Genomic DNA, 12553 nt, shown 5'->3' on the forward strand with positions numbered 1-12553 from the left:
CTTCAGTACCGGAGGCGAACAGAGTGACGCAGTCTTACCAGGAGATCCTAGAGTCCGTTAAAGACAGATTGGCTAAAGCGCAAGAGGCCTACACCCGACAGGCCAATAAAGACCGAAGGGGCATGAAGTTTTCGGAAGGGGATTGGGTGTATCTTCGGATTATGAAGCAAAGATTGAAGCAGGTGGGCAAGCGATGCCCAAAGTTGTCTTTCAGGACCTTCGGACATTCCCATCCGGAAAAAGATTAATGAGGTGTCTATGCAGTTAAAGCTACCTCCGAGTTGGACTATGCACGATGTATTTCATGTCAGTTGGTTAAAGCCAAATGCAGGTCCACCCCCTTCAGAGGTCAAAGACGAAGCGGAACCAGACATTATTGATGAAGCAGAAGTAATGGTTCCAGAACAGATCCTTCTGCACCGTTTCAAGCATGGCTCAGGCCGAAGACTACGACAGTTCCTCACGAAGTTTCAGGACCTGGGATGGTGAACTGGTCCCATGTGAGCCCAGTCCGGGACGAGTCAGCCAGGGATCCATCTCAGTCGTCCGAGGTCAGGTGTGCATTGTCCTGCACATGAGTCCAAGGTCAGGTGCGCACTGTCCTGCACATGAAGCAGTGCCAGTCCGCGCTGTGAGTCTCCCTCTGGAATGATGTCAGATGTTCTGTGTATCTGGTTTGCAACTGGATGCCAGGCCTCTGTAGGCATGTAGGTTTGCATGTAGAGATGGGGCCAGCCCATAGGGCTACCCCAGTGCGAAGATTTGCACTTGCGCTCTTAGTATGGGCATGGGGGAGGTGTAGAACCACCCCCAAGGGGCCAGGAGGGCCCAAGCTTTGCCCACCAGCCAAGGCATGGGCTGGAAGGGCTGTCGGCCAGCCCTAGGGCTGCTGGACAGGCAGCCGACAGGGTTTGAAACCCTACCCAGCAGGTCAGGCCAAGTGTAGGGACAGTCCCACACCTCTGCGCAGCATGCCCAGCAGCCAGGAGCTGTCCCAGAAAGCATGCGCAGGCTGGACAGCATTTAATAAAGTGTCAAAGCATTTTATTGGATGGAAACTAGTCGTGGGGCTTTTATTAGCTGGCCGACTGGATGCTAAGTGGAGTATAAATACTCCAGCCATTAATCGTTGATCTCATCTCATAATTCACCAAGTGCTCCAAGCAAACAAGGGCCAGGACAGCCAAGAACTTGCTAAAGCAAAGGGGTGAAGGACTGAAGGTCAAGGGCAGGTTTTCCAGCCAAGAAAAGGTCAAGTACTCTGTATTTGTTTTCAGATTTACATCATTCTAATAAAGCAAATACACCATCCGTGGGTGGGGGCCCTACAGAGGGTAATTGGGACCCAATACTGTGTCCTCTCCATCTCCCCCTTCTCTCTCTATTTTCTGCACATCGTCTTTCAGTTTGTGCGTTAATTCCGTCGCGAAAAGAGTGCTGATTTCTGAGTTTTGAAGTACCGATCCTTCTCCGAAGCTTCCGCATATTACACTCCTAGTTTTGTGATTCAAGGACAAGACACCCATGTGTATCTTCTCCAGAAGGCTCTTTATGGTCTCAAACAGGCACCCCATGCCAGGTATCAGAAGATTGATGCCTTCTTGTTATCTCTTGGCTTTGAGAGGGCATATGCTGACAGCAATCTCTATGTGCTTCTTTCTTATGGGGATATTTGTGTCATTGTTTTGTATGTTGATGACCTCATTCTTTCTAGCTCAGATATTGAGTCGGTCACACAGGTTCAATCCAAGCTTTCAGCGACATTAGATGACTAATCTTGGCCTTCTTCATTATTTTCTTGGACTAGAGGTTTGGCAAGAAGATGACTGTATCTTCATTTCTCAGCAAAAGTATGTAAAGAAGCTGCTCTCACTTTATGGGTTGTCAGATTGTACGCCTCTCTTGTCTCATGGATCCCAATGCCAAGTTATCCAAGGAGGATGATAAATCCTTGGTGGATTCCACAGAGTACCGACAGATTGTTGGCTCATTGTTTACCTTGCCAACACCCGTCCAGATATCTCCTATGCTATGAGTGTTCTCAGCTAGTTCTCATCAACTGCTCAAAGGTCTCATTGGCAGGCAACCTTGAGAGTTCTTCGTTATCTTCAAGGTACTTCACATTATGGCATCACCTATTCCAGTGGTGCTGATTTGGTTGGTTTCACAAATTTCGATTGGGCACGCTGCATTGGTACTCGGAGGTCTACATTTGGATATTGCTTCATACTTGGTATAGGATTGGTTTCTTGCATGTCTCAAAAGCAGAGGAATATTTTTGCTTCTTCCACCGAGGCTGAGTATAAATCTTACCTTCTCTCCTCCACTGAGGCACTTTGGATTCATCAGATTCTGGAGCATTTGTGTTGTGCCGACACTTCCCCAATTACCATCTTCTCATATTCTCATAATGCTATTGCTCTAGCTCAGAATCCTATGATACGAGGACGATCCAAGCATATGGAGGTGCATTATCATTTTGTACATGACTAGATCGAGTTGGGACTTCTTCAGCTGGCCTATTATTCTACCAAGAACAATGTGGCTGATCTCTTCACGGTTCACCAAACTACTTCCAAGAGCTACTTTGGAGGTGTTACTTTAGCTTGCATGTATTGGGCTGCCCCTCTAGCACTGAAGAGAAGGTGTTGGAATATATCATCTCCAGAGGATCTACATCACCTTTTTTCATGCTTGTACTGGTCATTTTATGAGACCCTACATTGGCATATTTAGCAAGTATTATTTAGGCATTTTCTACCATTTTTTAGGCATTTTATGCTACTGGACAACTGTCGGCCTGCTACATCTGGCCGACCAGCTCTCTAGAGGGATATATAAGGGTGCTTACCCTTCCCCTCACTTTTCATCTCATTCTTAGATTACCAACTCAGTAGATATGTGTTAACATGCTAGCAAATATTAATCCTTTGCATAGCATACATCTTTATATTGGCTGTAGCAACAGTCTCTTATGCTTGTAAGCACCTACAGGCTTCCCTCGTGCTCATTTTCAGCAATAATCAACTATAGCCAGCCTTCTATAGTTTGTGCTTTGGGCCTACAACCTGTGATGCTCTTTCTTTCATTTGCATCTGGCCAACAGCAGCATGAATGAACCGACCAACAAAATTCCTTATAAAAGCAACCCTTGGTCCATTGCATAAATCACTTCATTCATTCGGAATTCAACCAAGCAATTCAAGAGAACATGTGTGCTTGAGATCCCCCGGGTTCTTGGAGCATTCAAACATCCTCAAGCACTCCATGCTTCGGTCCAAGGTAGCATAGACGATCCTCTCATCTTTAGCCAGCATATGTGCATATCCTCTTCAGTTCTGGATTTGCCTCAGTGGCCTCATAGAGTCTTCTACATTGCTATTGGTTCAGCCTGTGTTCGGTATTGCTCGTCCTTGCGTCGGGCAATCCTCAGTCATCATTCATTATTATTGTACAAAATTCTCCAAAGAAATACAAGTAAATACTCCTACTTGCAAGGAAGGGGGAGGGGGTGTGGGGGTTTCAGTGGGTAATTGGGACCCAATCTGTTGTCAGCTCTCATCTTCTCTCCCTCTACTCTTCTCTCTCAAAGTAAAGTGGATTGCATAAACTCAAAGGTTTAAAAAAGGCTTTGTTGTGTGTTAGTTGCAGGTGAGTCAGATTGGCTTCCACCTTCCACAAGGGCAAGAAGTTATCACATGGTGGGCAACCTCGAAATGCTGCAAGATAGTTTGTTCTCATACAAGAGCACGAATTTGCAGGAGTAAGTCTATTTTTGCATATCCACATGTGTCTATATAAGTGGATAAGTTTATATACATACATGCAAATGTGTAAATATGTGTACAGTGCAACCACTGTGTTCGTATACATACATGTATGCATACGAAGAGGACTATGCATATGATGTCTAATCAAGATGCTTGTGAGCAGATCAGAAGAGTGTATGGAGAGAAGAAGTACCTTCTCACCGGTGAGAGCATCGGCGACCTTGCGAGCATGATCCCACTGCGTGGTGCTCTTGGTGAGCTTGCGGATGAGGAGGGCGCCGCCGAGCAAGCCCAGGGCGGTCACAACAAGGCTCTGTATAGCCCGCCCGCCATTGTGGGAGTTGTCCGGGGCTGCAGCACCGTCGTTGGGAGCTGGCTTTTGGCCTGCCATGGCTGGAGCTTTCGTTTCAAATGGCTTGAAGACTACACACATACATCATCACCCGTGCATTTACCCATTGGAGGTTCAAATTGGGCCCTATCTCACACTCCATTGTCTTGTGTCAACATTACGGTTGCGTTTGTTGGGCTGAGTTAAGGTGTTCCTCGTGGCGAAGTTCGAACCCCAGGAGGGCCCAAGTTCGAACCCCAGGAGGGCCCAAACAAATCCATTGCCGAAGCTCATTTCTGTACCATCTCTCCCAAAATAGAAAAGAGGAGTTACTAGTACTCAACCCGCGCGTTGCTGCAGTATGTAAAAGACATTAAGAAGCGAAACGTAGGAACTGAAGCCGGAATACAAAGGGTCAATCAAAGGGATTTCTCTTATTTTTGAGAAATCCAGGATTTCTTTTTCTCTCCTCTACCTGTGCCTTGGTTGTCCATGGATAATATGTAATAGATAAGCTCACCTTGTTTTGAGTAACTACTCCAAATTTAATGTTGAACTTTTAACTATCACATTTTCATGGACTTACTTCTTCCCCAAGGTAATATATACATATGCGATAGTTAATAGGGCTCACAACCTCTCTAGAAATAGGCCCTTTTCTTCCTTTTTTCTCTCCTCTCTCTCTTTGATTCTCTACCACGTGCTTGTGTTTCACCTTTTTTCCCTCAAAGCCATGTTGCATAGAGAGTAGACCCAACCACTATAACTACAAGCTCTTTAGAAGCTACAGGTTACATGAAGAATTTTGATCACAGCAAGGTGGAGCTATTGGCCTACTAGAAAATGGTGATACGTTGCTCTGCTGCTGTTGAAATTTGGTTAGTGAGCCGCTTGCCTCCTCTTAATCAACAAATTTGAGAGAACAACATGCCTCCCTTTACTCATATAATGGTAGTGTTAACCCTTGCCGGAGACCTCTATGGCGTCTATGCCGGCCACCACATCATTTTTACCACCTTTAGGCCATAGGCGCTGGAATGTGCGTAGCGAAGCCCCACGACATTGGTTTGTTCCTACACTCTTTCTATGGTGCAAGGGCCTTCCATAAGTGGCATCCTTGCTGGAGAATAGCCTCACCACATAGCCACGATACATTTTAGATGTGTATGTGCGTATAGTTGATTTTTGTTATATTTCTATTTTTTGTTTTTTTCAAGAACTATAGAAATGAAATTCTAAAAATTTATCCATTTTGTTGCATTGCTGTTGAAATCTTAATAAATTTATGTTTAATTTCTACATGTTTTGTAATTTTTTACATTTTTAGTGAGTTTTATAATTTGTGCATTTATTTTAACTCTACTTCAACTTATCATTTACAAGTTCAATTTTTGGTTTTCTGCGTTTTTCAATTTTGAAAAGAAAAAAATAGTCAATTGAACATGAAATTGAAAGAATCAGGTTAAATAGACCATAAAATTAGTTTTCTAACATAGTATTTATCCCAATTTTGGATCCTTACGTGAAGAAATTGAGATAAAAATAGAATAAATTGAGATAAAAACAAAATAAATTGACAACACAAAAAATTATATGTTTTTTGTACATTTTGTGATTTTTCATTAGTGTAATTAACACGGGTTAATTAGGTTTAATCCTCTCTCTAATTTGGGACAACTTGACTAGTTGTCTGCATTTAATGCATGCAATCTTTTTACCACTAGTCACAAAAATCCAAATCCTAGAAATAACCAATTTTGGTTAATTCGGGATGTTCATTCAATCCACGCAAGCTTTTAGCTAGGCCCCAAGTCAAAGATTCTAGGAAAACTCCCTTTTAGTAAAACCAAAAATCGAAACTGTGAAGGTAAAAAATAGAAAAGTAAAAAAGAAAAACAATAAAAGAAAAAAAGAAAAAAAAATGAAAAGAGAGAGAAAGGTAAAAGGTCTGAGAAAGAAAATATATTTTTTTTTCAAAAAGTGTACACACAATTTTGCATGATATATGTTTTATGCTGTTGCGATCGTGTTGACGTAGCTTATGTAACATCCCAAAAATTTACATTTTTACATAGTTAAGGAGCTTCCTTAACTATGGGAGCCAGTGCCTGTAGCGCTTGACTGACCCCAAAAAAAGTACAGTATTTTTTGTGCTGCCAGACAGGTTAAGAAACACCAGAAACTTGTTTTCAAAAAACTTTGGACAATCCAAAAAATAAAAATAATTTTTTTAAAAAATAAAAAAATCTCAAACTTGCATGCATCTACGATTCAGGCATGTATATTTAGGCGATAGCGCCTCCATCGAGCTAAGCGCGTACCCACCTACCAGGACCTTCGGTTAGAACCTAATTTAGCATTATACAAGTACCTACACTAGGGGCCAATGATACATCGTCAGATTTCAAGTCAATGGAAGGATCCCTACTCCCAAGAAGTGAGAACCCTAACTAAACCTCACCAGTCAAACCAACTACCAATATTTTTGACCGCGTAGCTAACCGCTACCTCTCTGAACCAGTCAAACCAACTACCAATATTTTTGACCGCGTAGCTAACCGCTACCTCTCTGAACCAAATCTTACTACATACATCCCTTGGGCATAGAATGAAACATGTGGTCTAGGAATAAAAGAAATAATGAAGGAGTTGAGGTAAACACTATAGAGATGCATGTTGTACTCTCATCATTATAAGCAGGGAGCATTCTTATTGATATCCCTCTCCATACAATTCTTGTTGCACCTGCTGCAACTATGACTATCGAACCAATGGTAGAACATGTTGGATATGAAAGGAGATGCTCTACACAGACTCACAGACAAAACATGTACACAAGCTCAAAGAGCAACATAGACGATAGCAATAGCTGGAATGTACTCAAGAAGATATGAGTGTGTGGAGTACAACATACTAGTAGCCCTTAGAGGGCTGACATGGTTGATAACACACTAGGGGTGCATTCTCACATGGGGAAAAAACCCCAACGCAGATCATCCACATAAAGATTGAGGATAAGGAGATGATCCCTATCTTTGTAGACATAAAGAGTGCTTTCAGTGGGGCTATTCTGAAATAGGCAAGAGAGCTGGTAGGCACGTATCTTCTGATAGGCACGTATCTTCTGAAATAGGCAAGAGAGCTGGTAGGCACGTATCTTCTGATACCAAGCACGAGGAGCATGTTTAAGGCCATACAGCAGGCAGATCACATAACTCCTATGTATCATTTTTGGCAATGGAATCCAATTCCAAATGTATGGCTGAAACCCAATTCTCATCCTCCAAAGCATCAAAGTGAGAGAGTGGTTCCTCATTCAATGCGGTAGCGACAAGCGCCGTGTCTACAAAATGAGATGCATGTCTAGAGGTAGATCATGTTCTTCCTCACAACGGTTCAGTCAACTTGCTATCACGCAAAGTAGCCCGGAGCTAGTGCAAAATCCGTTGAGAATCATGAATAGCTACATCCTCATCAATTAATGCATCACCCAAGGCATCTGGATTAAAGGGTTGTTGATCTGGAGCAATAAGTATATTATTGAACTGTTGAATTTGTTGTTGGGCTACACAACAAGTGGCTGATTCGGAACCAAGGTGGGCTTAAAGGAATCAGCAGAAGTACCAAACAAAGAAAGCAATGTATCAAATACATCAGGAGCATTAATGGATAGCTGTAGTCGACAGGAAAACATGGGTTGAGATGCATGTTCATCAAAGACGACATCTCTCGTGGATACAATCAACTTTTGACCAGATAGAACATACAGACAATATCCTTTGCTTTCATTGCTATATCCCATAAAGATACATTTCAAAGCCTTTGCTTCAAGCTTATGTCTATGTTGTGCTGGTACATGCACATAAGCCAAACATCGAAATACACGCAATGAGTAATGACTGGAATTCTGCCATGCTAAGCTTCACAAGTTGTCATAGATTTCAAGGCCTTAATGGACAATGGTTCATTACATAATTGGCACACATGACCGCTTCAAGACAAAATCTAGAAGGCAGATCCTTGCTTTTGAGCATACATCTAGCCATTTCCATCAGTGTCCGATTCCGACGTTTAACCATACCATTCAGTTGTGGGGAGTAGTACACTGATGAGAAATGCCATGGGACAGCATGAGAGCAATAAACTCATTTGACAAATATTTCCCCACTCTGTCGAAATGCAATGTCAGTGATTGCAAGAATCTTCAACAAGAGGAAGAAATTGACGGAAAGCTAAGAAGGCATCCAATTTGACTTCTAGACCATACACCCAACAGAAGTGTGTGTAGTCATCAATGAAAGTCATGTAGTACAAGTATCCAGCAAAAGAGGGATCCCGCATAGGACCACAAACATCTCTGTGAACTAGTTGCAATGGGTGAGTAGCACGGACAATGCCATCTTTAAGAAAGGATTGATGATGCATTTTTCCCAATATACATCCCTCGCATATATGCTTGTGGGGGAGCATAGGTGGCAGCTCATGAACCATAGGTTGTGTTGTAACCAGATAAGAGATGGAAAATTCAGATGACCAAACTGCACATGCCAAAGCTCAGTGTCATGCTGAGTCCATGGAGTGGAAACAGTCAATGCAATACTAGATTAGTTAGAAAGGTTGTTGGCTGGAGGTATTGGTGTAGAATGGGAAACATGTGGTATGAAGGGTGTTTCCTAGTGGGTGTAATGGCATGAATCCTTGAGGAGTAACATGAGTCTAATAGGTGGGGGAATTCCCATAGGTGCCAATGGTATATAAGCCAAGGGCACCACTGGTCTAGTCATTTGTGAGGATGTTCCCCTTGCTCTAGGGTGGTGCATTGTCAAAGTAGAGGAAGATGCAAGGAATCGAGGATCTTGGGTGGAGGTTCCTTCTTCTATGGCCCTAGTCGATGATATGGATGTGTTAACTAGGTCCAGAGCCATTCTTATGGGGACTACTGTAACTATGGTTGCCATAGTTGTAACTGAGGGCATGAAATTAATGGGAAATCTTGCATGGTTGGTCACAAGTGGTGTTGTTGAGTGGTGTAGAACCCATTACCACAGAATCTGGATTTGTGCCAACAACATCTTGGGTTGGTAACTCTCTACTACGGTCTCGAAACGTGAAGTCTCTGCTTGTAGATTCTTGGAGTCTTGTGTAACCTAAATAAACAATAGCAAGGGTCGGGTCCATCGTGTAGCTGGGTGATAATGGACAGAGTAGCTCTTTTAAGGCTTAATAAATTGTGAAGCTTACGCACAAATTCAATGGAGAGGGTGATCCTAGAAGATGCCTCGAGGCCTTTGATGAAGTTTGCGAAGCCTTAGGTGAGAGGAATGAGCTTGCAAAGATCAACACATTTAGCCTTACACTAGATGGCAAGGCTGGTGATTTGTATCGAACTCTGAGAGCTGAAGAACGTCTAAACTTTATTGGGCTTCGAAGGTTATTCCTAAAGCAGGTTGTGCATGAGGGAGCTTTGTGGAGTGTGGCTTCACAGTTGCACAAAGCTGAGAGAGAAGAAGATGAATCAGTGAGAGATTTTATTAGTTGTCTTAAGCATTTGAACTCTCACTCTACATGAGCGCTTTTCCAACAGTCAAGTGCTTGATCGATTTATCCACCACACGGGCATAAACATGAACATATCTATAATGGTTTGGTCATTAGAGGTATTACCAGCTGGGAGGATGTCACAACTAATGCCGAGGATAACTCGGCATTAGTTGGGAGTAAGAATTTCAGATTCTGAATTTGTTACGTCAACAGCCTAGCGGTCACACCACCACTGCAAAACCTGTAGCTAAAGGTAATAATTTAGAAAAAACAACTTGGATTGACTTCTTAAAAGCCCTCTAAGAGGAAATGAAGGCTACCAAAGCTTCAGACAATGCACACATGTACCCAAGGAGAAAGCCACATTGGATTTTCGGTCAAGGACATCCCACTAGCGAATGTCCAATTTTAAGAGCTCATTTACAATGGTAATTGTAGCTTTTATGGGCGCTATGTTCACAAAGTCCGAGATTGTCGAGCATGCCTACAAAGTATTGCCAATATAACGAGACCACAACTAGCATTGTCGGCACCACAACAAACACTAGCCCTCTGTCCTATAATAAATCAAGTAATGGTTGAAAATCCCATGCAAAAATTCCTATCAAATAGCATGCACCTAATGTGTCATTACCTCCAGCAGTCTTGGGACCGCAACCACCTCCACCAAGGGTGACACCACTTAATTAAGTAAGCTTCAAGGAGCCTATTGATTACCAAGAATATGAGGTGGATGTCGAACCCACCCCCCACATCTTTGAGAACCCCATAGAGTTTCATCTCGACTATTATGTAGTGGATGGGAGAGGGGGAGTAAAGCCAGTTTACCAACTTGCTACGATGGGAAGGGGCCATGACATTAATGCCACAGCTAGAAGAATGCCTCTTCAATGTTACCCCCATTGTCAAGATCCCCCATCGAGTTTTGGAATACCCTCTCTGAAGTTTTCTCAGCTCAATCAAGTGGTGCCCTCAAACATGCCACCAGCCACTTGTAATCGTTGTGGCATAGATCATTGGATTAAGGATTGCCCCAACAAGATTATGGTGACAAGTCTACAGACAAAACCCATCATCACACCCCTAAACATAATTGGGGTAAGTAATCAAACTCAAAGGCAAATCCTAAATCACACACCTTTGAATGCTATCACCCGGCTATAAGCCCAAAACCAACATGTGACAATGTGTAGAGACTACGGTCATAACCCAAGGTATGCTTTTTGCTCCATCTTAGTTTAGATTGACCAACCTTAATATTACCCTTGTCTTTACTAGAAAATTTAACTAGTCGCAAAAATATTTCCTCATTGCTTGATTAGGTATTTGCATTATGCTTAAATTTTAATTATTTTCCATAAGAGCACCTTACTCGTTGTACCATGCTGCCTTGCAGACCTTCCAAGACCTCCAACATTTTCAATGCCAACATGCATCCAACATGAGCCTCATACATCTTCATTGACATATTCCAAGGATGGAATCTACATTAGGAAGAGAGTATGTTAACCCTTTCCGGAGACCTCTATGACGTTGATTCTGGTCACCACATCATTTTCACCATCTTTGGGCCACAGGTGCTGAAATGTGTGGCATTCTCTTGAAAACCATGTTTTGTATATTTTACATGTGCTACTTGTATATTAAAGGCACACAATGAGATTTCAGGTGGAGAGTGCTAGCTTTAGAATAGGTGTTTACACTAGCTAGAGTATGTTAACCCTTTCCGGAGACCTCTATGACGTTGATTCTGGTCACCACATCATTTTCACCATCTTTGGGCCACAGGTGCTGGAATGTGCGGCATTCTCTTGAGAACCATGTTTTGTATATTTTACATGTGTGCTTGCTGCTTGTATATTAAAGGCACACAATGAGATTTTAGGTGGAGAGTGCTAGCTTTAGAATAGGTGTTTACACTAGCTAGAGTGGCCAAATGAGCCCGAGGACCAGACCTTAAGCTTTGGCTGCCCAAGAGTGTGAACCCTAGAGGTTACCTCTATAAAACCTAAAATATAACTCTCATGACTCATTCTTTTATGCTAATTCAATAGAGTGCTCTTCTTCTCTATCTACTATCGTATGCCATTGCTTGCTTGCTTGTGTGAGTTCTTATGTGTGCTTTGCCTGCTTGCATGTGAGAGAGTGAGTGTGAGAGAGTATGCTGTGAGGAGGGTTGAGCTTCCTTTAGAGTGTGGCGGTGGATGGAGTGGAGCTTTAGAGTGCGGCAACATTGTCTCCTACAAGAATCTAGAGCATGAGTATTCACAATGTGAGTGACACACCTTGCCCATGCAATTGTGAGCTAGGTCATGTAATATTGGCTTCTCGGTTGAGCTATTGCTCTCGAGTGTGGTTGGGTAAAGCTCCACGACATTGGTTTGTTCCTACACTCTTTCTATGGTACAAGGGCCTTCCAAATGGATACAAACCTGAAAACTTGTTCCCATGTCATCTTAGCCACATATTGTGTACCTAATAATCATTTTCAAGTTGAGGTCACAAAGAGTGTGTTCCTATAGTCCAAGTGAAAGAGCCCAAGTGTATTGATATGAAGATAACCAAGCAATGTCATGCTAATGTGATAAAGGTTAAATGGCATGTATGAATCGCAAACATGGAAGCTTCAAAAGAACAGTAAGTGAAAATATGTAAATTTTTAAATTTGGTAGTGGCATTATCACTAAAGAATGAGATGTGGTAAAGCTCACTGGATCTAATGTGGATGCTCCTTTGGGAAATATCAAACAAGCTCGCATCCAGCTTAGTATCAATTCACGTCATGTATGGCCATGGGCCCAAGTGATATAGTGATTGCCCAACCATAAGGCTTTTATGTACTCGTAGAGATAGGCTATGGGCATGCACTTGAGTTAAGTGGTCAGGTAAAGCTTCAAGTATATATACAACT

General features: G+C 42.5%; 1 protein-coding gene across 1 annotated transcript in view; it reads right to left on the minus strand.

The window, feature by feature from the left end:
• Positions 1-4308, minus strand: part of LOC147610899 (chromophore lyase CRL, chloroplastic-like) — a 99086-nt gene extending 94778 nt beyond the window's left edge. The window contains exon 1 of the mRNA XM_086785570.1: positions 3964-4308. Coding sequence (XP_086641696.1) covers positions 3964-4203 — 240 coding nt within the window. The 5' untranslated portion in view covers positions 4204-4308. The remainder of the gene's footprint in view (positions 1-3963) is intronic.
• Between the last annotated feature and the right edge of the window lie 8245 nt (positions 4309-12553).

The sequence above is a fragment of the Cibotium barometz genome, chromosome 48 (genome assembly GCF_041138505.1).
Source record: "Cibotium barometz isolate CiBa-2024 chromosome 48, ASM4113850v1, whole genome shotgun sequence".
NCBI classification, from domain to species: domain Eukaryota; kingdom Viridiplantae; phylum Streptophyta; class Polypodiopsida; order Cyatheales; family Cibotiaceae; genus Cibotium; species Cibotium barometz.